Raw genomic sequence first — 24,407 nt, forward strand, 5'->3', positions numbered from 1 at the left:
CACGGCTTTTGCGCGGGAAATTTAAATTTATCGGTAGAATAATCCGAAAGATGTCCTGATTCGTGACTGTTTAACCTAGGAACGTGAAAAGGATTTTTGGATATTCTATCCCCAAGAGGGTGGAAAGGGGTAAAATGTATTTTCTCGGACTCCTACAAAATAAAATCGAAGCAAAGTAAAATCGTTTAAAAAGATTACAATTTTATGGTAAAATCGCAGATATTCACGATAATATGCAAACTCATAATTTCTTTGAGGGGGTGTTTTCACCCTCAGTACGTCAATACGTGCGTCATTAACATCACTTGAGCTACATTTCTGCAAAGATTCAGATCTTTTGAATTTTCGAATTGCCGGACTTCCCTGGGAAGTAGTGTCGAAAAGTAACATCGGTCTTGCCCATCTAGTAACATTTTAATTAGTGCCCGAGTTGATTTCGTCGAGGGAGGAGGTTTGCCGTTTCTTGTTGTCGTTTCTCCTAGCAGCTGAAAACATGGCCGAGGTACGTGTCCCGGATGATGTAAAATTATCCAGCGAAATCCTTCCCATCTGTCGTAAACGATGTACGCGAATACGTTATTGAAAATATCAATACTTTCCCCTTTGTTACAAAAACAATATTAACGCGTAAAAAGCGCGATGTTCGATCGCGAACATAACCCCTCAATGACCACATCATGTATGTTTTTCAGGCAGAGGAAACCCAGAAGAAGAAGAGGACTTTCCGAAAGTTCACCTTTCGGGGAGTTGACCTCGATCAGCTTTTGGACATGCCAAAGTGAGTGCATCTTCATGCGCAAATTCTGGTGCGGCGAGTCTAACGTACGGACGTATTGCTTTCAGTGAGCAGTTGATGGTGTTGATGCACGCCCGTGCCCGCAGGCGCTTCTCCCATGGCTTGAAGCGAAAGTCCATGGCGCTCGTGAAGAAGCTTCGTAAAGCGAAGAAAGAAACACCGCCGAACGAGAAGCCCGAGATCGTCAAAACTCACCTGCGGAACATGATCATAGTGCCAGAGATGGTCGGCTCTATTGTCGGCGTTTACAACGGCAAGGCGTTCAATCAGGTGGAAATCAAACCTGAAATGATCGGCCACTACTTGGGAGAATTCTCTGTTACCTACAAACCTGTGAAGCATGGTAGGCCTGGTATCGGTGCTACCCACTCTTCAAGATTTATTCCGCTAAAGTAATTTGTATTCTTAATATGAATAAAATGTTAAAAAACTACTGCAGGCGTTATACATACTTCCCCGATATCACAAACTTAAGATATGTATAAGAATTCGACATGCATGATCTCCCGTGCGGATTTCGTTTAATGCACACTGTTACCATACGCGCTGAACGCCCATGAACGTTCACCGCACGGCCCCGGTAGCTAATTCGTAATTGCCTGCGATATCAAACTGGTGAACGCTTGAAACTACCAATAAAGTTTCGGCGCACTTGGACATCTGAATAATTGTTAAAGGAAAGGGGAGCTTCAAACGTCACGTCAGAAAGGACAATCGTCAAGCACTTGCGTGATGCTTGTTCGCATTTGGTTCACGTGGTCTCTCGCCGGCTGTCGTTCCAAAGCAATCCCGTTTGAAACATGGCAAAACAACTGACTGATCAAATCCTGGACTACTTGGACGAGCACGGGGAAGTGAATTCTTTGTACCTGGCAGCGGTTTTTAAGGAGAATCATCAGAAAATAATTGGGGCGATTAAGAGTCTCGAAGCAATCGGTGACGTGAGTTCCTCGAAACAAGTCTGTTGCAGTTGGTCAAGTTCGAATGACTGTGGACGGCTAAATCTCTGTCAGGAGTTGTTACTTTTCACGGAAACATATTTTCTATTACTTCTCGTAACATAAGTAGTTTATAAAAAATATTAACGAACTTCTAGTGTTACCATAACCCTAACACGTTGCGTAAATATTTACGCGAAGTATCTCTGATTTATTGCGACGCTGACACTTTCCTCTGCCCTTTCGCAGTTAATTACAACTAAACCAGTGAGCGAGAAGACGTGGGAGCTGACGTCGGAGGGGCAGCATATAATAAATTACGGAAGCCACGAAGCAGCAGTTTACAATGCCATCCCCGACGATGGAATCCCTCAGACTGAAATTATGCAGTCTGTATCGTTCGCGAAAGTTGGATTTTCTAAAGCGCTATCGGCTGGTTGGATAGAGATTGATAAGTCCACTGGAACAGTTGTTGCGAAGAAGAAGGTATCTTCGATCACAGACGTAACGCAGAATCATCTGAGGGACCTCGCGAACCTCACGGATCGCCTCAGAAGCGAGTATAAGAAAAGGAAACTTATCCAGGAGATGTAAGCTGCAAATTTAATATAGCGGCATTACCATAGAGAATCTTTTGTTATTAAGGAGGAACAACACATTGAAGCCTGAAAAGAAGTGCAATTTTTTAGATTTTTATGTTAGATATCCATACTTTCTAGGAGAGTCATTGATATGGGGTTTAAATGTGCATGTAGTGGACAGTATTTCAGAAAAATTTTGGGTGACAAAATATACAGTTTTAATCAAGTTATAGGGGTCGTCTGAGAGCGCTACGCGTCGAACACGATCTGATGGGTTCCCACTTTATTCACGTCGCGTTCATCTGAGAAAAAAAAGAAGAGCATTTTTCTAATATCGCTGATTTCGGGAATTTCGCGATTTTCGACCTTATTCTGCGATCTTTAAACGTTGGCCTGACTACAGGAATGACCCCTTAGTCATTCTGCTGTAAATTATTCTTTTATCTACAGAGTCGTTAAATCTGTACTAGTGGGAAAGGGTCCGAACTTTATGACGAAAGTCGAGAAGCCAGAAACAGAACTGACCGCCGAGTTGCTGGCGAATGGTGGTTGGAGAACTAAGAAATTTAAACCCTATAATTTCTCGGCGCTTGGCGTTGCCCTTGAAGCGGGCCACTTGCATCCGCTATTGAAAGTTAGAACCGAGTTCAGGAAGATTTTCCTTGAGATGGGGTACGTAAGAGGAGATCACAGCCTTTATGTTCTGTAATATTTAACTAACATCTGTTATTTATCTCTTAGGTTCACTGAAATGCCGACGAACAATTTTGTGGAGAGTTCTTTCTGGAACTTCGATGCTCTATTTCAACCCCAACAGCATCCAGCTCGAGATGCTCACGACACTTTCTTCATATCTGGTATCCGCGTTAATGATTCCGTTACATCGATTAATCCCCTCTGTTCTACAGAGGATGGCCAAATTATTATACTCGAAACATTTTCGTCAATTTTTGGGATCATTTGAAAATGGATTTAATAAGATTTAAAAAAAATCTTAAATTGTCACTAAATGTTCCGAAAGGAAACTTTCTTAGCTTTCCAAAACGCTCATGAAAATTTGTCTACAATCATGAGTTTGCAAGTTATAGGCGTTCAAAGTGAAAAGTACCTTTTTTGCTTCAATCGCGAATAACTCGGTCAATAAAAATCACACAGCAAAACCAAAAAAAAAAAACGAAATTAAAGAGAAATGTTTGCTCTATAAGAGCTCTTCGTTGGATTTAACGGGAAACAATTTTTTTGAGAACAAAAATTTCTGATACGTTTCCCGCGCTTCATCTTGATAAACCAGTATCGTAATGGATGAAAAAAAGAATTGAGTCCTTGATTCAGAAACTAGAAACTTCGAGCGTTATAATGTGTTTTTTAAATATTTTTTGCGACCACTTTTCGCAAAGATACAGCCATTCCGTCGCTTAAACTTACAAAATCTCAAACCTTTTTGTTTGAGTATAACAATTTGGCCACCCACTGTAACTTGAAATTTTTATCCTAGATCCTTCTCACAGTTCAAATTTCCCGATGGAATACCTGGAGAAGGTGAAGAAGATTCACAGCGAAGGGGGCTACGGATCGACAGGCTATCGCTACGAGTGGAAGATAGAGGAAGCGCAGAAGAATCTCCTCCGCACTCATACAACTGCCGTCAGCGCTAGAATGCTCTACAAACTCATGCAGCAGGTTACCTTCCACGCGCTTTCTATTCCAAACCCGTCCGAACAGATTAATAATCCATAGAAATGTATTTCAGGGTGAATTCAAGCCGGTGAAATACTTCAGCATCGACCGAGTGTTCCGTAACGAAACCCTGGACGCCACGCACCTCGCAGAGTTCCACCAAGTCGAAGGTGTAGTCGCAGACTACAATCTGACGTTAGGCGACCTAATAGGGATCCTGTACGAATTTTTCAAGAAACTCGGCATCACGCAGCTTCAGTTTAAGCCCGCCTACAATCCGTACACAGAGCCGAGCATGGAGATCTTCTGTTTCCACAACGGCCTGGGCAAGTGGATAGAAATTGGCAACAGTGGAATGTTCCGACCGGAAATGCTGTTGCCAATGGGACTACCCGAAGATGTTCACGTAATCGCTTGGGGGCTGTCGCTAGAAAGGTATGTAAGGAGACGTGAGAAGTCTCCGGAACATGTAACAAAAATGTGTATTGTTCGCAGGCCAACTATGATTAAATACGGATTGAATAATATACGAGACTTAGTTGGGCCGAAAGTGGATATGGAAATGGTTCATAACAATCCTATTTGTCGCTTAAACAAGTAAATATCTTTCTAAACTATATTAAGGTATTTATACCAGGGCGCTTGTTAAGGTACGAAGGGTAAAGGCGACTGAAATATTTTTCGAATAGAACCAGTCGTGTTCCTCCGCCGAAGAAGAAGCTCGAAGATCAGAAACGAAGTCTGATTGATCAGCGATCAGACGATATTGACAATAATCCTTGCGCGAGCAAATGTGCTAGAAGGTTCGAAAAGCAGAAGCTGGTGATATTCTGCGATCCGAAGCACCCGATCAGGTTCATGGAATCTTTCTTCCGTTTCGTCAAGCCGTACATCAGTGTCTTCGTGGCGACGTACGTGCACTCTAGCGTCGCAGAATTTCCAAGCGATCTGTCGACATTCTGCTCGGAGTACGGGAACAGGGAGCAGGATGTCGAGCTGGACGTAACAGTAATTTGGAAGGAGAGTGGCATCGATCCAATAATGCAGCTGCCGGGGATGCGCGAGATAAGAGGCGAAGTGAACGTGGCGCGCTATCTCAATCGATTGATTGAAAGCTACTATCCACACGTCTTGCGCTACGAAAGCAAGGGTGCACTGTATGCGAATCGAGTGGATTATTATTTGGAGAAGATTCACAGTAACTTGCACGCGAACGAGTCCCAAAGCATTCGCAGAAAGTCGCGTTACATAATGGGCGAAGATGTGTCCATCGTAGACATCTTCTTGGAATCCTTCGAGAAACACAGAGCGTAGAATCTTATTTGTGTCCGTTTTCATACTTAATTAAATTATTCGATAAGATGTTTGTGTTCTTCTCTTTCTTGCGCAGATCTTGAACCAGCGTTGTTCGATGGTCAGTGTGATCGTACTGTTTTTCTTGGCGGTGTGTGGGCCAGTGTTTCTCTTCTTCGAACAAATGTATTTAAGCGGAGGGAGTGTGCGAGAGAAATTCAAGAGTGTACAGGTATGTGTGTGACTTTGCGTGTGTCCAATGCCCATGGTTCATATTTCGTACCTTTATAGATACCTAAATAAAATGAAATGGATAATACAGAGAGGAGTTGGCGGGATAAAAGGTTCAGCGAAATCATTAATCAGTCGGACGTGTTTTAATATTCTAACTTTATTTCCGCAATAGCCCCGCATTGTGGAGAACGTTGTATATCTTTTCTCGTGGAATTTTATCTGATTCACGATCGACTACCTACAATTAAACATGGCGATTAATGATGCTCGTACGATTTATCCCTTTATTTTTAATTACACAAGTTACATGCTAATTGCTTTGGTATTACAGGAGTATTTGCAAACGTTTGCAATTTTTATTTCGGTAGTAGGTAGTAAAAAATGAAATTCTATGTGGGAAAATAAGACGGAAATGAAGAGTAATAGAATTGCGGTGGAAGCTTCGTTTCTTAGTTATTAATGTTTAAAGATTCGGGTGAGCAGCGCCTGAAACATGGCAACTCGGCTGTTCGCGAGGCCCTACTGACCGCCGAGTTGCGTTACTTCAGGCGCTCTTCCGAATTCTTGAAGCGAAGCGCGGCGATACGAAGAGAAATGTTTATTATTTTTTTCGCTTCGGCAAAATGCGCAACGGCCTTTAAACATTAATAACTAAAAATCTAAGCCTCCACCGCAATTTTATTAGTCCTCATTTTCGTCTTATTTTGCCACTTAGAATGGCCCACTTCATTTTCTGTCGAATACCCTGTATAAAAACGCTCTATTCACGTATGAGAAGTGGAATGTAAGTCCACCCTTTGCACTCCAAGCAGACCTCTCAGATGCGTAGAAGTTTAAATCAACGCGATGCTGGTATTTATGAAACTTTATGAAAATGAAAGAATTTGTAATTCGTGTAGAGACACTATTCACATTCTTTTCTCTTTATTCCACAGCTCTGCGTTTAATTTGGAGCGCTTTGGCGTGCGAAGGTTGAAACTACTTTGCCAAGAGTGTGCTGAGCTTTACCTGCATCTCTTTATTAATAAACCACGACTCCTGCGCGAGTCTAGCGGCGATTCTCGGGTTTTTGTAAAAATCGTTTCGCAACTCGTTAGGCAACGTATCCTCTATCGCCGAAGTTAACAAATTGGCTGGATGTGGGTAAACGAGCGGAGAGGGGAGGTAATACTGCGGCGCGGCCGCGCACACACCCACGAAGGCGAGGAACACAATTACATTCATCTTGGAAAAGCTTATCTCTACGCAGTTCTGAAAAGAAGCGGACACTTTTAAGCTCAGCATCGGGCCAGTCTTAATTGACTTTAATTGGATCCTGCGATTGTCAGTTTCCTGGACAACAGACTTTCCAATTTTGGTGATAGAAACTTAAGGTGGCGCAGGTAGAAGAAAAATAATTATTCCTTTGAGCGACTATACCATCCAGCTGATTTGCATTATTAATACTATATTTTCAGATGAACGAGACCCAGACCAGTTTCTAATCACAGATCGCGTAACAGGACTTTCCTTTGTTGCTCTTTTACCTGAAACCTTATATAACCGAGGAAAAGCGAATACCATTGAACGGTTTTTTATCAGCAGATACAATTTTTTTAAAATCTGCTTAAGTGCGATTACGAAGTCTTTACACAGAGGCTCTATTTTAAGCTACAAATGCTGGATATCCTGGGGAGTCAGAGATAAAAGCGCAATCTAATGCAAATCTACTTTCTCTCCCGCTTATTCGGCGCGTTATCCTCGGACCTCGCGTCGAGCCAGAAGTCGCCTGATCCTCAGCTTTATCATATTATCATAATTGCCGTGCAATTACGGGGTATTCTCGTTCTGATATTTTCACTTCACGAAACACACTTTAAACGCGATTTCCTCGAAATATTTTACAAGTTGGTGGAGGTCACAACCACCGAAACGAGTCCAGATATCAACACACATATTTCCCCATATTTTAACACAAAATACCAAAATTCTCAATTATAAAAAATCTACACTTTCCCTAGAATATTAGTTTTCTATCCTTAAAAAAGCCATTTCGAAAGTTTCCAACTCATACACTCATACTAAACCAAGAATTCACTGGGAACTTTCCTTTCAGGCGAAGCAGAGGTGCTCCTTCTCACCCCACCGTGGAATTCCACGATTTTCCCACACTTTGAGAAGAGAATATACGAAAATGATGTTCCACAAGCTTCTGTGAAAATTTCATTCCATTCGCACCAATGCCTGCCCCGCAAAGAATTGTTGGAAAACAGCTTGCAAATGAGAGCGCCCCTTTGATCCGCGATATTGGCCCACCGTCTCCACTCACCTATCACTCGATAACGCCACTCGCTATGATCTAGTTAATATCTGCCGTGTGCGTGTCTAACTGAATCCAGGATCCGTTACAGTGTCACTTATATAGCTGTCCACTGGCACACCGCCGAGGTCTGTGCATGAAAACGTCTCTTGGTCATTGCTCAGTCCTCGGTTCCGTCGGCCTCGAGGCCTCCCCCCATTGAAGCAGCGTTCAAGGGTAGATGGATCCCTTCGACGGTTCCGTTCCACGTCCGTTCGCGACCTTCCACCTCGACCAGCCTCCTCTTGCTCCATCGCGGGAGTGGATGCTGTCTGCGCAGATTAGAAACGTCACGGAGACCGGTGTCCATGAGTTTCGGGCCAGGGATCATTCGATAGCAGCGGCTAGAGTTACATGGCTGAAAGGAGCGACGTGTTGTTGCTTGTGTGCAAGAAAGAGTGGAAAGGAAAGGTAAAGAAGGGAAGGAAATTCTGGGGGAAAATTGGCACTTGGAATTCCTCTATGGTGGAACGTGGATTTATTTGGAGTTCTGTATGGTGGAGCTTCGATTTACTTGGAGTTCTTTACGGAGGAGCTCGGATTTACTTAGAATTTTCTATGGTGGAGCATGGATATCCTGGAATTCTTTATGGCGGAGTTTGAATATCCTGGAATTATCTATGATTTTCTCAACTTCCAGGGTAAAGGATAACACTGTTCATAGATTCTGGATCCATGACTGTGATAGTACTTTGTGAAGAGATTTCTGGATCCCTGTATTTTGGAAGACCGAATATTAAGGTTGGCTGAAAGTTCATATTTTAGATATTTGTAGGAAAGAAAATGTTAAGGTGTTAAGTAAGGCACTCCACTATCTAAGTATTTTGATCCGCAGGCCACCGAGGCGTTTTTACCAGCTGGAGCAAGATTTAAAGCAATGACCCCAAACTCGTAGACCACAGAAGCCGCAAGGATGGCGAGCTCGATCTACGGACTCTGAACGTTTCGAAGGGACTGCAGCCGTCGTTGATTTCAAAGCAGGCACCCTGAACTTCGGTAAATCACAACCGTTTACTCTGGATTCCGAAACTCGTTTCACTTCTCACGTTTGAAGGGAATAATTCAATAGGCACGCTGACCAGCTGATTCATCGGTATTACGCAGCGTGAATTCGTTAAACACGGTCCTGTTGTACCTCGAATCGAAGCCTGCCGTGAAATTTAGTAGGTGTAAGGCTCGTACGTGCCCGAAAAGAGAAAAGAATCTCGCTTTGTGCTGGGAATTTTACCACGTGGCTCTTCCCGTTTTTTTTTTTTTTTTGTAACGAAGTATATCAGGATTGCAGTGATTCGAAACCTGATCCAGAGATTTCAAAGATTCAGGAGTCCCACTAGAGGGGAATAGAATGTTTTCTCTCAGAAATCTATGCCTAAAGAATTATGTAAATATCAAAGGAATGTTTGAGTATCGCAGAGAATTCCCTGTTTCTTTTATGAATCGCCGAGAGTTCACTAAACTGTTACGTAGCCTCTATCGTCGGGTAGTTTCGAACCGCCCACGCGAGTTCTTGCGAACCTTTTTTCGGCCCAGCCCGAGTTTTCCGGTTTATGCGCCACACGTAGTCACGTTTCATCGGCGAGAGTCGGATCCGGGTTAAACTGCTGCTACACTCTCGAATGCTATGCAATCAACCATTCCAAACTCTGCTTTTCCTCTGCAGCCATTAAATTCCCCTCTGCCCTCCTTTCGTTTCCAAATCGTACAGGTTTTCCCAAAATTCGTGGCACCTGATGAAACCATTCCTCAGAATTCGGTGGCTAGCATCAGTTGAGGGAACACAGAGGCGATTCAATTACTGCATTTCTGCTTAATATTCTTGTAGAATCTTTTTTTTACACATATTAAAGTAAAAAATGGAGCTGCACCCCTCTTGCTGCGAGATTTTCAAGTGCATTTAATTGCAATATAACTACTAGTGTCGTCGACTGTGATTCCAAAATTGTATCGAGTGACTCGAATCTCTTAAAAAGTGCTCCAGTTTCTCGTTCGAGGCGTTTAAAGGAGACAAGGGAACGGATATATACCTGGCGGTATTTGGGTCAATGTTGCGTCCTTATAGGCGATGCCCAGGGGCACTGGTTGCCCTTGTCGGAACTGCAGCATCAGGAAGTCGTTTCTTGTACCATTGTGAATAATGCATGCGCAATAAAATTCGATGGAAGATGGCATGGAGGAAGAAAGAGCGTCGACGAAAGGTGGTTACGTAACATTGTACACGACCCTGCACTTGGGCCCGAGCATCATTGGTACTTTTTTTCTTTCACTGCGCAGCCTTGCCCGATGCAACCGGTTCTGCGCATAATCTACAGGAGTTTTCTTCTGCGACAATGGTGGAGCGATTAAAATCGAATAGGCGGAAGTACTCGTCGCGGATCAATTTCCCGCTGGCATTGGAATGGACTAAGTTATAGGTATACGGTACTAATCTACAGTGGCAGCTTTAACTCTTCGCTGCGTATTTAAATTTTCGGACGATTCTTGAAAAAGTATCAATTTTACATCAATAATAAAGGTTATTAACTTTCAACTATTTTTAGAGCCTAAAAAAAAGTTTTTTTTTCAAGAGAATACTTTTTTTTAATGCGCGGACTATAGTCGAAGTCCGCAGCGAAAGGGTCAAAGGAGTCTTCCTAGTGTGGCGGCCTGAGAAGGAGTGCGATATTTAGGATTTTTTTTAAAAGAAACCCTCAAATTATATTAATTGAAAACTTTATGCCTATGTTTGTACATATTTAGACAGCATTTAAAAAAAAAATAATTAAAAAAAGCGGTACCTAGAACTTTAAACGCATTTTTCTCAAAACTGTATTTTCAAAGCTAGCGCGCACGATTTCTAAGAAACTCATGGACCCATCCACTTGAGTATGGTAGGATATGTGTGTGGGATACATTATTTTCGTTCGGACTATAACCAAGGCAATATTTAGTAGAATAAACTTGGCATAAAAAAATGACTTTTTTATTTTTCGCAGAAATCAGGATCTTTTTTTAAAATACCGCCATCTGGTTATTTGTCGCTAGCTTTCGTTTGCCGCAGGCCCAACGATAACTACACAAATATAGATTAACAATATTCTTCATTTTTGTTTATCGGTGCTCACCGAGGGCAGACTTTTTTTCTTAAGCGCTCTGGCTATTGGCCTGTAACTCGGAGCTGCAGCTGCATTTTGAATTGAATTTTTTTTTAAATGTTGTACAGCTACGTACAAATAGGGGCATAAAGTTTTTAATTAATATAATTTAGTGGCCGCCTGGGCCCCTGCTCAAAAGGCCCCCGGGGCCTTTTAAAATTATGATTTCCTCCAAACACTATATTTTTTTTCTGTACTACTGCGCTTAGCCCGTTTTTAGTAAACTACCTCTTCATTTTCCCGAAAAATGGGACCCTCAGAACATTTGCCAACTGGGCCTTCTGCCTTAAATCCGCCACTGCTAATCTACTTTCTTGATGTGTATTTAATCGCATTTTACTTGTCTCTGCTTCAATTCTCGATACAGCAACGTCGTTACCAGTAAAAGGATCCATCAACCATCATCAAATAAACTTCATCCACCCACCCTCACTGTTACACTAGAAGTCTCTCAAAAGCAGGGGACGCAACCACCGCAACTGCCCAGAGCAGCAAAATTGGTAGAAGGAGAAAATTAAAATCAATAAAAAAAATTAAACCTCTTGAAAAAGGGGTAAAAAGTTAGGTAATACGTGTTTGAATTGAATCTAAATAATTACCAAATGTCGATATAATTACTACATTTTTCATAAAACCAAAGGTGTTTGTTATCCAAACAAACACCTGCAAAAAATTTCACTCACTGCGAAACATTCTACTTTAAAATAATCATTTACAATTAAACATAAAGGGCAGCGAAAATCATGTTTGCCCAGAGCGGCGGAAGATCTGGACCGGGGCCTGTCGAAAGGAACAGAAGAACCAGCTTGATTTCTCTCTTTATATATACAAACACCTTTCATGGTACAAAGAATGCGAGCACGGAGGTCTCAGTGTGTACGGAAAAAGTAGAAAAGGAATTACAGATCACAAGAACGGGACGTCGTTCTCCGTCAACCCCATTTACAACACGTAGACTCGTTTGAAGAGGCTTAGAAAAGGACTTCCAGCAATCGTTATTCAATATCTTGAATTAAAGTGTTGCAAGTGGCGACGTCTATCAGTTTAGTGGTAGTATTCGTAGGCAGGCGAGATGGTTTTCTGGTAAACAGGAACAGCAGCGTGTGCTAAGGTTGGCGCCAGCGCTTTTCCCACGACTGGAACGGAGCCGTGGACCTGGACGTGGTCGAGACGCGCCGTTTTGATCAAGGTCGGCTGCTGGACAGATACTCTCTCGATTTTCGTGGCTGGTTCCACCAGGTTCACCTCCTGGAGGGTCTCGATGGGGCTGGTGATGACGACGCGTCGCGTGGAAACCCGCTCGTCGGACGGCTCAGCGTTGTCTGGAGCCGGGGTTGCTGAGAGTACTCGAGTCCTGACGCGACCGGTGTCGCTCAGATCGCTTTTCGGCAGACCACTGCGAGCGAATCCCACCTGGAACCGCGTTTCCGCGTTAGTAGTACTTTTTGCGGGATAGAGGAGCTGGGAAATCTACCTCGGCAACGTTGCCGCGAGCTGTGAGCAGCTCGAGGAGCCTGTTCTGGTTGTTCCTGTCCTCCTCGGGGCTGGACTTTCGGCTGGCGATCACGCCCGGCGTTGGATCGTGGGCAATGAAGGGCTCGTTGGACGCGTTTGTCAAGCTGGTCCTCAGTTGGGGGTTGGAGACGCGATTCTGGGTGGCAAAGGATTGGTAAAGAGACATAGCAATAGTAATAGCGATGATTCTTGTAAAGAGAAATAATCTGGATTCTAATAAGCTCGAATGTGATTTTGACTTCTAAATCTAATCCAAAGGTAGATGGAGCATGGGGTTCTGGGGAGCATTTCCGCACCAGAAGCTGAGCAGTGGAACAACATAGTACCTGGTCCTGTAATTTACGGAAGTCAGGGTTCTCCACGACCACGCTTTCGCCGCTCAAACTGGAGGACGGCGTGGAGGAGGCGGTTGGTGGAGCAATGGTGGAGAAGCCGAAGCCTAACCCTGAGCCCTCGATTTGTGGGATCCCCTGCGGGAATCCTTGCGGGAATTCTTGAGAGATCCCCTGCGGGAATCCTTGAGCGATCCCCTGTGGGAATCCTTGAGCGATCTCCTGCGGGAATCCTTGTGGGTATTCTTGAGAGATCGTCTGCGGGAATCCTTGCGAGATGGCCTGTGGGTATAATCCCTGTGGGAATAATCCCTGCGAGATCGCCTGCTGGTACAGAGGCTGGATCACCGCTGGTCCTCTTTGAACCTTCGAGGTGGGCTGGTCGAGTTCCACCACGGCTGACCCAGCTGGGCGGATCACCACGCGCTCCTCGATATCATAGAATTGCTTTTGTACGCCTGGACGACGCACCTATTAACAGGGAACAGACTCTATTACCAAGATATTTTGCTAGCAAATATGTAGACAGAAGCAGAAGATCCAGGAAGGAGCTGAAGAAAAGAAGTTAGGACCTGCTGAAGCAGAGAGTAGAGGGGAGCGGAATTTTACAAAGTTCAGAGGATGAAGAGTTGTCAGAGGCGAAGGTGGAGCTTACCTCAAACTTGCGAGTGGAAACAGCCGGTTTCACCACGTCCAACTGTTTCTCGAGAACGACAGGCTGCGCCTCGATCTTTGTCACCGGGACATGGGAGACGGTTGGTACGTGCTTGACGAATGGATAAGCCGCGACCGCGGGCACCTGGGCGGCCGCGTAGCCGACGTGTTGGGCCTCAACCTTGGCGGGGAACGCGTAAGTCAGGCCGTGTGGGTCCACGTTGTTGATGTAAGTCACACCTGCAGGACTCAGGTAGGGCATCCTGATGGACACTTGGCTGGCATCGCCGCCCTGCAGCAGCGCCGCCACGGTTACGAGCAGGATTCCGGGTTGCATCCTTTAAGGGGCGAAGTAACGATAAAACGGTGGTCTACAAGTTGGAATCTAGACTATGCGTGCAATCTATATAATTAAATAGATACTATTTCCTCAGTGGTAGAAGGAATTGTGAATTTTTAAGGACTTTCTCAAAGGCAGAGCCGCGCCGGGCAGACGGGGCCCTTGCCACGGGCCCCGCGCTTAGGGACTTCATTTTGTAAAAATTAAGCATAATTGTCAAGGTATCAATTTTTCTAGAATAGATTTTGGGAAAGCCTGAGCGACGCATGAAGTAGAGACGCAAAGTTATCTGTTTGAATAATATCGACTTTTGCCCCGGGCCCCGCAAATTCTAAGGGCGGCTCTGCTCAAAGGTAACCTCTTCTTCGCTTAAATTATTTAAGTCCTCTTGATTTGCCATCCGAGTGTAATGTTGTGACAATTACACCTCAAGATCTCAATCTTATAGTTACATTATCGAGTTACAGCACCGCGTTAAGGATGCTGTGCCCGAGTAATGGTGCGTTACTAACGTGAAACAACTTTTCGACAGGCAGTCACACCGCAGAGGAGTTACCTTGATTGCCGTGGAGTCGAATCAACGAAGGGGTGCAAGACTGTCCTGCCAGTGGCAGCGGGCGTTGCTTATATGTCCACGTGCTTCCACCGTGGGCCCCTTCTCACAAAACCGCCGTTCCGGGACCCCCCCCCATGGACAAAGGCCCAAAGCCGAAAACTGGGTCGATCTACTTTATCCATCCACGTGCTTAATCTCGGACGAAACCAGCTCCGCCGTAGGAGCTGACAGTTTTGATGACCTGGGCCCCTCGCGTTTCAATAATCGTTTCGCAATAAAACTCTCCATCTGCTATTAGAGGGCCCCTTAGCATAGGCTGCCCTGCCACCCGCCTTACACTCTGGGACCCACGAAAGCTAGTTCGTAGTTCTCGTTTCGTAATTGCTTAAGTTACTAGCGAACCTTCGTGGGATGCTGTTGGTGGAGAAAGAAGCGAATGTAATTGCGATGTTATAGATTGTTACGTAACCAAGGATTGTATGTTATTGTAAATTGTTTCACGTTTCTGTAATGGCTTCGGGAGCGCGCCTCCGGCGATCGTTAGAGAGTGTTATACAATTTTGAGTGACGAAGGATTCTGGGCGTTCGAAAGTGAAAACAGTGGAGGAGGCGCAACTGGGTCGATGCGCTTCTCGAATTTGATTGATATTCGCGTCGTGTGGACGGTGCGCCCGTGTAAAATCCGGCACACCGTTGACACTAAGTCAAGCGAGCCCTGTGTAAAAAGGAGGAGAAAAGGGGATTTCGATGGAACGCCGTTCCTTTTGGAAATCAGGTTCTGCGCGATGGAGGACGAAACATGGGCGCGGAATTATTGACCACGGAAACCTTAGCTTTTGAAATGGAGGCGTGATGTCATGATCCTGCCTGGAGCACGCGAACCGGACGCAACCCAGATATTATACCGATATCGAGATGAAAAATTAATAATCAATAACCAGGAAACGTTCGAGTATCGATGAGACGAGCAGAATTTATTATGTAATAAAATGAGTTCGTTCTTTACCGACCTGTTGCTTCTGGGTCACCCGGTACGCGTACGAAAGCGGTCAAGGATCAGTGAATCCCGCGTTAAAAGTGAAAATGATTTACTTGGCGCCATCCTGGTTCTCTTATTACGTGGATTACAAATTATTATCGGTAATGCAAGGCCTCCTTATCTTTTCTTGGGCGTTGCTCTTGTTTCTCACGGCGTTCTCGGTCTTGCTTAATACCTTGCGTGTATCAAGGTCGGATGGGACGAGGGAGTGTCGATCGAATTTTACTCATTCTCTCAATCGAGATGGAAACGTTGCGCAAGACTGGTAAGCGATGGCCAGTAATCCGTTTGTGTGTTTTCTTTATTACAGTCACTTTAAAGACGCCAATTAATTTCGTGTTTACCTTTTATGATTGCTCGAAGCACCCTATTTATAAAAATGTAACGCGAGTGTGATAAGAGGGTCAAAGAATAACGAAGGAATTATTCAATAATTTGTTCACGATTAAGCTAATAAGATCTAATTACCATTGTAGCGACTGGTTTGAAAGAACTTGCCGCGTCGTTTCGCGCCACGAGATTTGAAAAGCGCGGGAAATCTAAGGGCGCGAAGACGAATTTGAATCTGGGATTCAATGTTTCTGTCTGCTTCTACAGTTTTTGTGCAATCGGCTTCGTTGCTGTAAAATTAAGTGATTACTATCACGAACTGTCGGCTGCAAAAGCGAGCAGCGTAATTATTAGGTGCGTCCGAATTGAAAAGGAACAGAATCGTTAAACCCGCGTCACTCAGTCAGTCAACGCCAGGGAAGTATTATTATCACGTTTATGTCTTTCCATCTTGTATCGCGTTAGCATTAATCTGTATAAATTCGAATTCATTGGCTGTAATGTAATTATTGAATAATTATTAAACCCATGCCGCCTGGGAACATAAGTTTAAGTGGGCGCGGAAGCTTTAATTGGCCATCAAGGAAATACGAAATTTGAAAATTGCTGTGTAGACTCCATTCAATTCAGACCCCGTCGATTATACGCGTGCAATTTGAACGATACGGTCATTTCGACGCGTTGTAGTGTAAATGTTGCGTTCTGCCGAGATAATAGGCCCGATCATGTGGGCTACTTAATTATCGTTTTTTTATAATACAGAACCGCCTGTTTCCCCCTCGGCGAAACTGAAAGTAAACTGTACGTCGCGCGTCACGCTGAAACTGGTCGTCCTTCTTTCGCAATGTCGCACGGCCCTCCCCCCGAAAACGCAAAAGCAAGAAAACACTTTGTAGAGTTGCAAACGATCCGGCCCTTTACACGAGCTTAACGCGCGTTATCCGCTATGTATATTCAGGTACCGCAATGTCATTCGAGTACTTGAAAGATTTTTCACGTACGGAAATTCGACTTTTGAATATCTATGTTATTAGCCCCGCTTTTCTACGAATTCAAGGACGGGGAAGATAAGTTTTTGAAAATGTAGATAAAGGCTGACTATCGAGATTCTAGATTTATTTCAGAACTAGAGTATTAAAAGCGTGAAGTGGTACAATTTTCCCGGGCATTTGTAGCTTCCGACATTAATCTGTCGTTATATTCGTTATCCATAACCTTAGGGGCCGTCCTTAAATTACGTAAGGGTAATTTTGGCGATTTCTTGCACCCTCCCTCCCTCAGTGTAAGAATTCGTAAGATTTGATATTCCACCCCCCCCCCCCTCCCCCACCCTTACGTAACATTACATTGAATTTGTTCAGTTCTTAAAATTCGGTTTCGGGAAATTTAAACTAAAACTACTTTTCTGAAACATTAATGATAGAACTTCTATTTATTGAAAATTAGGTTAAAAAATATTACGTAAGACGCCACCTGACTCTCCCTCCCCCCTCAAAAAAAGCTTTAAGGTGCATTTTCATACTGACGCTCGACGCTCGTTTTGAGCGTCATTATGAAATCGCACTTTTATGTAATTTAAGGACCACCCCGTATATTTAAATTAGAATCGAACCGTGACTCGACACGCATTTCAAAAAGTCCCGCCTTAAAATGCGCGGGAACATTGATATGCGCGGGAGTTCCTCAAAATTTGAACCTACCGCGCGGCTCGCAGCCACTTTCGAGAATCTAGTCGCTTGCCGCATCCACCTAGCGAGGATTACCAATAGCATTCCGAGCAACGGATTCTATACCCAAGGTGCGTCATTTCAATTGCGGAAGGCGGTAAACGTCACGCATGTGTTCGAATTTGATATTTTACCAACTACAGAATTATATTCCCGCGCTTAAAGCATAGAACGATGGTCTCTCCGTGCCGTAACATCGCTGACACAAATGCAAATTGATTCCCTGCAGATCCGTGCGTATCAAAGGACACCGAGGGAAGTCTTACCGAATAATGCATTTGCAGTAACCGGTGTATAGGTTAACAATGCGAATAGTTGACCAGTTAACACCAGAGATCACTCCTATGACAATGAACGGCCAGGACAGCTACCAGTTTGTCTTGGAACGGATTAATGTTCCTGATACTATAATTCTCGACAGACTCCAGCATACGGTACACGCAAGATTTAGCAGATTTCTTTGTGCTCGCTTGTAAAGGTGGGTGTCCACTTGTTACGAATCCTCGTTACGAAACCTCGCGTGTCGTCCAGTGATACGAATCGGCGGAACGGTGTATGATTCTCTCCCGCATCATCGCTGATGCTGTTGCGTATCATTTTATCAAATTTTAATACAATACGAGGATACGTAACACGTGGATACCCGCCTTTAGATTCATGCTCAGCGAGACGATCCTCCCTTACGATCCACCTCTTCTACTTTAATACAAGGAGTGTATTGATTACACTCGTTTTTCAGTATAAATGCGGCCGAGCAAAGGAGAATGAAATTGTGTGCCTCAGCCTGTTGGTGTCTCGTGTACATTGCACCTTCTTCCGCAGCGAAAATGAATTATACGTTACAGACTTGAAGGTATATCTTTATCGGCGCGATGCATGGATCGTACAATAGTAGACGCGTGTACACTTTGTTGCCTTTCAGAGCGCTAACGGCCTGTTCATAAATGGAGTCATTCAGGACCCGTTTCAGACAATCAGGCTGCAGCCGGACGATGTCATCGGGGTCGGATGCCCTGAAGTAGACGTTAGGGACAATTCTATGTTTGCGTACAAGCTGCGCGTAGTCGTTGTAAGATCTCACCTGCCGGAATTTGAAGATTTCAATGATTTAACGGTTACTAAAGCGCCTTCGAACGTGTCGTAACAATTTTAGCAACCACAGGTGGCGGAAACCAACCACGAGGCCACTGCCCCTTCAGAGACTGCATCGAATGTTGATAGTTCTGATGTTTTAACGAAACGTAAAAGGAGAGAGGAGAATCTTGATGCACTGAGTGTACCATGCAAAATTCAGAAACTGGGCGAGAATTCTGGGGAATCGTCGAGGGAAGGTATAGCAGGGACCTTTTTAATATTAGTAATTCGTAAATTGTGATTCATGAAGAGATGTTAATATTTCAGGAAGCCATGAAGTAAAGGATGAGAATGATATTGAAATAGTTCACATTTCGTTGAATAATAGCGCGCTGGAACCAAGTTGCAGCAATCATATCGCGAAGAGTGGCGAATCAAATGGTAGATTAAGCACTGGCAAACATACGAATACTGATATGTTGGGTATAAACGCTGTAGATACAAAGCCGAAGATAGGGTCCGACGAAGATTCCGAGGAAATGCAGTCGCCTCTATCGAATGGTTTGAGCAATGGCGTTAAGAGAGCAAAGAATTCTGTTGTTAATAAGAGCACAGAACGATCGAGCAAAAGCACACTGCGAGGTGCACAGACGCCCGAGGTAAAGAATCTTTCGAACGGTAAAAATGCGGAGATCCCGGGAAAGATTCACAATTCAAACAGTAGCGCGAAAGTAGCAACTAATGCGGAAAGTGTAACTCGCGGCTCGGAACAGAGCCCGAAGCAACACGATAGATCTTCCAATAACTTTGGTAAAGTGGGGAATAGTGCATTGAAAGCTGTATCACTGCCACCGAATTTTCTACAGGGCGAGGACACTCTAATAAAGATGGAATATGAGTTACAGCTAACGGACAACGAGGAGGAAACGATGTGTAATTCAAGCGCGAACTCGGTTCCGCTTATATCTCCGATGAAATTGAAGAAGGTGCAGCAGGAGCCGAAAACGAGGTTTTCAGAGGTGGACGTTGTGAATTTGAGCGACAGCGAGGACGATATCTTCCCCTGCTCGCAGTTGTTCGATATTGGCTTCGGCATGGACGCGTCGATGAAGCAGGAAGTGAAGGAAGAGAAGGAAGAGCCGACAGAAGCGGAGAACGAGAGGCTGAACAGGCTCGAGGACGATCTAGTTATCTCGCTGTCGGACAGCGAGGACGAGGATAATACCTGGTTACGCAGATTGTCTCAGAGCCAGCAGCTGAACGAGGTTTCTGTGAAGACAGAAGTGGTGGATGAGGGATTAATGGACGTCGATGACGCTGCTCGCGCTTCAGAGATTGCTGATGATGATTGCGTGGAAGCTAAAGGGGAGAAGAGAATGGAGGAGTGTATAAATAGAGAAGCGAAGAAATTTGAGCCGCGTGTGAATGGAGAAGAGAAGTACATGGACGCGTCTCTGAATGAGGAAGAGAAGGAAAGGGAGACGCGTGTAAATGAAAACGAAGAAGAAGAGGAGGAGGATGCGTCGTTGCAAGATGCGAGGCTGGCGAACATACTGCGCCTGCTGAACTCTAGCGTAGACAAAACGAAGATCAATTGTAGGAGTCGTGCTAGTAGCGCGGTCATTAATAAGAAAAGTTCGTTGTCGCCGAGGAATCGAATACTGCTTTCGAAGGAGCGGGAGGCAGACGGTCCCGTCGTGCCTGTCAGCCCCGCGGCGGAAGAAGCTGCTTCTTCGAGAAGGAAGAAGCCGCTAGAAAAGAAAATACCTGAGGTGGACCCTCCGCATTTGCCGACCAGAAGACGAAGTCGCAGTTCCAGCACCGTGGAAGCTGAGGCGTCTAAGGCTACTAAGAAGAGGATTAGCGCGAAGGAGAGGAAAGAGATGAAGGAGAAGGAGAAGCTGGAGCAGTACTCGCGCGAGAAGGAGCAGAAGGCCCGCAAGACGCTTAACAAATGGGCCGACATCCCTCTTCTTTTTAACAAAGCTAAAGCCAGCAGTTCTGTTCCGCCTTTCTCTAGCGCGCCCCTCACCAAAGAGGAGAAGAAAGAGATAACGGACAGCAGGAAGGCGAAGCTGAAGAAGCTGGCCATGGAGAAGAAGCTGTCGTCGTCGGAGAGCAACAACCAGGAGAAGAAACGTATCGCCACGAAGCCGAAGGCGAAAGTGTCTGCGAAGACTCGATTAGATGTCCTCGTGGAAGACATCTCTGCGACGAAGGCGGAAGAAGCGACGGAAAGATCGAGGAGCTCGAGTCGGTCCAGGGTTGGGAACAACGTAACTTCGCCGAAGCCAAAGGTAGCCGAACGAATGACGAATAGAGGCGCGTCGAAAGAGACGCCGCGTTGTAAAAGCCCGTCGGTTAATAATCTGTCTCGCCTGGGCAGGATACCAAAGAAACGCAATGCGAGTGAAGAGAAATCAGCAGCGGAGACTGCGTCAGAAGATGCCACACTGGCGGCAACAATGACCGAAGTATTGACCATTGAGAAGAAAGACAAATCCAAAGTGAAACCGTCCACGGTTGTTCGAGCAGAACCACGTGCCACTCGCAAGTCGAATATCAAGTCATCCACTGGGGGGCCAAAGAAGCGAGTATCCTTCTCTACGGTTATCAATACTGTACACATATACGAAATCGACGACACAAACATCCTGAGAAAGCTTCAAGGGAAGGACGCTCCTTTGCCTGCTAAGCCGCCAGCGAGGAACCACCACGGAATAATAGGGAATATGAAAGTAAATGAATTCCTGCTGCGTATCTTTTCGTGGTCGCCAGTTTGGCTAGAGGAGCAGCAACGTCTAGATAGAATCCCACCTGTCGTACGAGACGAAGACCTGCACTCAATGCTGACGCACTACTCGTCGTACCTCGAGTACTGCAACAACACAGTCCCGCTGCTCTTACTGGAGACCTGGTCCAGGTTGACTAAGGAGTTCCAGAGCATCGAGCAAGATTTCAGGCGGCGCACAGTGATGTGCTCTATAGTGGAAGGATCCGTGCAAAAGGACATGGTCGAGCCGAACCTGTACATGACGAACCTGATGCTGGAGGTGTTAATTACGAAGGCAGACTTGCAGAAGCAGGCTCATCCGAACTTCGGTGATCTGGTGGTCTTGGAATATGCTAAGAACCACCTAAAGGGGCAAACGTTTCACAGAGTGTTCGCGTACGTCACTCAGATGTACCAGACTACGATAACACCCAAGACGCATTACAATAAAGATCTGGTGCACTACGTGAAGAGCCCTCATACGGTAATAACGTACACCATGAAAACGAAACCGCTGGAACCGAATATCCTTGTGAATCGGGTCCAACGATTGAGAGGCGTGACTTACTTGCGTTCTGATTTGAGACTGGTGCAGGCTTTGGATTACCTTCCCAGGTCGCCGCTGGTCAGCCTGATTCTCAGTCCGAAGACCGACACGTACCACTTGCCCCTTCCTTCCTCGCCGGAGCCACTGGTCACCAAAGATAAGCTGAATCAGAGGCAGATGGAGGCTGTTTGCAAGGTGACAGAGGCGGTGGTGCAGAAGCAAGCGAAGCTGTGCTTCATTCAGGGACCTCCAGGCACCGGTAAAACTAGGGTCATCGCGAATATTGTCACTCAAGTGCTCTACGGAAATCAAAGGTACACGAACAACACGGTGCACTTGAAGATACTAGTGTGCGCCCCTTCGAACGCTGCCATCGACGAGATCACTTTACGGCTGCTGGCCATTAGATCTAACATGAAGGAGAAGCGATTTAAAATGGTGCGGATAGGTAGGGCAGACGCGATGCACCCATCCGTGAAAGATATTTCAATCGCTGAGCTCGCCAGGCGAGAGATGAGGAAGACGGTGATCAACTCGAATCACACTGTGTGCTCCGCGGAAAGCGTCGAGCAAGAGAAGGCGCACCTAGAGTCTAAGATGAACGCGCTGAGATGCGAGATGTCGAATACGCGTAACCTGGATGAGATTTACCTGAAGCATCTGAGAATGAAGCTGGAGGACGTAACGACGAAGTACGAGCTGCTGAAGCACCGCAGGCTGTTGAACGAAATGAACTCGAAAGAGACGATGAAGCTGCAGCGGGCCGCAGAGAATAGAGTTCTTGAGCACGCGGACGTGATAACCTGCACCCTCAACTCCTGTTACAATAATCAAATGGAGTCTGTCTTCGTTCCCAATAAGAATAGGATATCAGTGTGCATCGTGGACGAGGCGACTCAGAGCTGCGAGGCGGAGAGTTTGATACCGTTGATGCTGGGCGTGAATACCCTGGTTCTAGTCGGTGATCCCAACCAATTGCCTGCCACCATACTGAGCACACGGGCGAAGGAACTGGGATTGGATCAGTCCATCTTCTCGCGAGTCCAGAATGCCTTCGAGTTCCATCCGAACAATCCAATCATTCTGCTGGACACTCAGTACCGTATGGCACAGGCAATTGCCCAGTTTCCGACCAACTTCTTCTACGGCGGGAGGCTGAAGAACGCAGCGCCGCAGACCAAAAACTTTCCATATCACGCCTATCGAATTCTGAACCTCAATAACAAACAGGACACAGACAGCTTTACTAACACCAACGAAGCGAAATTTGTAGCCGACTTGTACCTCACCATGCTCACCGCCGCCAATCTGGACAGCTGGGAAAGTATATCCTTCGGTATTCTTACGCCGTATAATAATCAGAAGGCTGCCATACAAGGAAGAATCGATGAGATGTGAGCTTTTAATTTCATATGACTTCTTACGCGCCCGTGGCTGCGTAGACTCATGCGCGGTGATCTTTCAGAACCCCTTTGGTGCCGGAAGATATCAGGAAGAAGATCACGTGCGAGGTGAACACGATTGACAGCTTTCAGGGGCAAGAGCGTGACGTGATAATCCTGTCGTGCGTGCGAAGCGAAAAGATTGGGTTTCTGTCCGACAAACAGAGGCTCTGCGTTGCTCTGACAAGAGCGAAGCACAGTCTCATAGTGTGCGGTAACTTCAATACCGGCACTAAGTTCGTGGTAAGATTGTATAATTAATGGCAGGGTTGACTAACTGGTGGCTCGAAGTTGGCGAGGAAGTTGATCGAACGTATAATTCGGTAATATAGGGTTAACATGAATTTCTATTTATCGCAGAAGGATACTATGTGGAGAGCATTGCTATCGGACGCAAGGGGACGCCAGATGTACTTTACTGTTAAAGCTAAAGCAGAGCCTCGGCATATACACCCACATGTTGTGAAGACTTCAGCGTTAAGATAGTTGCCCGTACACGAGGACAGAGTATAGTTGTTAACGCCTTCACTTTTATAGTTGAAGGCCTTTGTACATTTGTAAATCGTATATTACAGACTCGTTTTCCCTCATAGAGTAATGTAATAGTAGGTTGACCTTTTGACATCATCCTTTTTCTACGATATCGCTTTTGCAAATAATAAATTGTTTAAACGATAAGACGATCAAAGACATCGGGATGTTTATTTCTTTGTTACCACGAACGGGCCCGATCTAGGGGGCGCAAACATGGCAACCGGCCAGAATGGCAAATTTGGTAGAAAGAGAAAATTAAAATCAATAAAAAGGTAAAACTTTTTGAAGAAACAGTAAGAAAGTAGGTGACACATTTTTTAATTTAGTATCAAACTTTATAATTAAATATAAAGGGCGGCAAAAATTCCAGTAGTGGTTTTCGTACGCAGATTTATTATACATTTAAAGGGGCGTCTTAAATTACACAACCTTGACTACCTTCCTGCTCTATATTCGCAACTGTTCTGTTTATAATTAATTAGTTATTAAGAGTTCTAGAAACAGTACAAGGAATTTCAACTTGAAGCTTAAAGTAAACCCTTAACCACTTCCCTAC

The 24,407-nt window shown here is 45.1% G+C and overlaps 4 protein-coding genes and 2 long non-coding RNA genes across 9 annotated transcripts; 5 read left to right on the forward strand and 1 right to left on the reverse strand.

The window, feature by feature from the left end:
- The first annotated feature begins 348 nt into the window (after positions 1–348).
- Rps15 (ribosomal protein S15) lies at positions 349–1,229 on the forward strand. Its single transcript, XM_076825834.1, has 3 exons — positions 349–502; positions 693–778; positions 844–1,229. Exons 1-3 carry the CDS (start codon positions 494–496, stop codon positions 1,190–1,192), a joined length of 444 nt encoding a protein of 147 aa, XP_076681949.1. The 5' UTR covers positions 349–493; the 3' UTR covers positions 1,193–1,229.
- A 269-nt stretch (positions 1,230–1,498) lies between these two features.
- Alpha-phers (phenylalanine--tRNA ligase alpha subunit) lies at positions 1,499–5,610 on the forward strand. Of its 2 annotated transcripts, none has more exons than XM_076825031.1 (8): positions 1,499–1,737; positions 1,984–2,324; positions 2,766–2,987; positions 3,057–3,172; positions 3,811–3,995; positions 4,066–4,427; positions 4,488–4,616; positions 4,682–4,816. In XM_076825031.1, exons 1-7 carry the CDS (start codon positions 1,597–1,599, stop codon positions 4,591–4,593), a joined length of 1,473 nt encoding a protein of 490 aa, XP_076681146.1. In that variant the 5' UTR covers positions 1,499–1,596; the 3' UTR covers positions 4,594–4,616; positions 4,682–4,816. The 2 variants fall into 2 exon arrangements, with proteins under 2 accessions (XP_076681146.1, XP_076681145.1); XM_076825030.1 differs by having other exon boundaries at positions 1,501–1,737; positions 4,488–4,589; positions 4,682–5,610.
- A 2,068-nt stretch (positions 5,611–7,678) lies between these two features.
- Positions 7,679–14,458, forward strand: LOC143375671 (uncharacterized). 2 transcript variants are annotated; one of them, XR_013086948.1, is made up of 3 exons: positions 7,679–8,598; positions 8,693–10,268; positions 14,362–14,458. It is a non-coding gene; the product is annotated as an uncharacterized LOC143375671 (long non-coding RNA). The 2 variants fall into 2 exon arrangements; XR_013086949.1 differs by lacking the exon at positions 14,362–14,458 and having other exon boundaries at positions 8,693–8,853; positions 9,828–10,944.
- LOC143375672 (uncharacterized) lies at positions 11,799–12,910 on the forward strand. The gene is made up of 3 exons (XR_013086950.1): positions 11,799–11,919; positions 12,037–12,657; positions 12,762–12,910. It is a non-coding gene; the product is annotated as an uncharacterized LOC143375672 (long non-coding RNA).
- LOC143375670 (uncharacterized) lies at positions 11,919–14,518 on the reverse strand. Its single transcript, XM_076825032.1, has 5 exons — positions 14,386–14,518; positions 13,491–13,827; positions 12,830–13,306; positions 12,463–12,639; positions 11,919–12,401 (listed from the first exon to the last, which is right to left on the reverse strand). Exons 2-5 carry the CDS (start codon positions 13,824–13,826, stop codon positions 12,033–12,035), a joined length of 1,359 nt encoding a protein of 452 aa, XP_076681147.1. The 5' UTR covers position 13,827; positions 14,386–14,518; the 3' UTR covers positions 11,919–12,032.
- Positions 14,519–17,560: 3,042 nt separating this feature from the next.
- Positions 17,561–23,997, forward strand: Setx (probable helicase senataxin). Of its 2 annotated transcripts, none has more exons than XM_076825088.1 (7): positions 17,561–17,915; positions 18,221–18,334; positions 18,404–18,550; positions 18,635–18,812; positions 18,883–23,269; positions 23,341–23,560; positions 23,678–23,997. In XM_076825088.1, exons 1-7 carry the CDS (start codon positions 17,787–17,789, stop codon positions 23,801–23,803), a joined length of 5,301 nt encoding a protein of 1,766 aa, XP_076681203.1. In that variant the 5' UTR covers positions 17,561–17,786; the 3' UTR covers positions 23,804–23,997. The 2 variants fall into 2 exon arrangements, with proteins under 2 accessions (XP_076681203.1, XP_076681204.1); XM_076825089.1 differs by having other exon boundaries at positions 18,404–18,547.
- Positions 23,998–24,407: the final 410 nt, after the last annotated feature.

This window comes from Andrena cerasifolii, chromosome 13, assembly GCF_050908995.1.
Source record: "Andrena cerasifolii isolate SP2316 chromosome 13, iyAndCera1_principal, whole genome shotgun sequence".
Taxonomy (NCBI): Eukaryota; Metazoa; Arthropoda; class Insecta; order Hymenoptera; family Andrenidae; genus Andrena; species Andrena cerasifolii.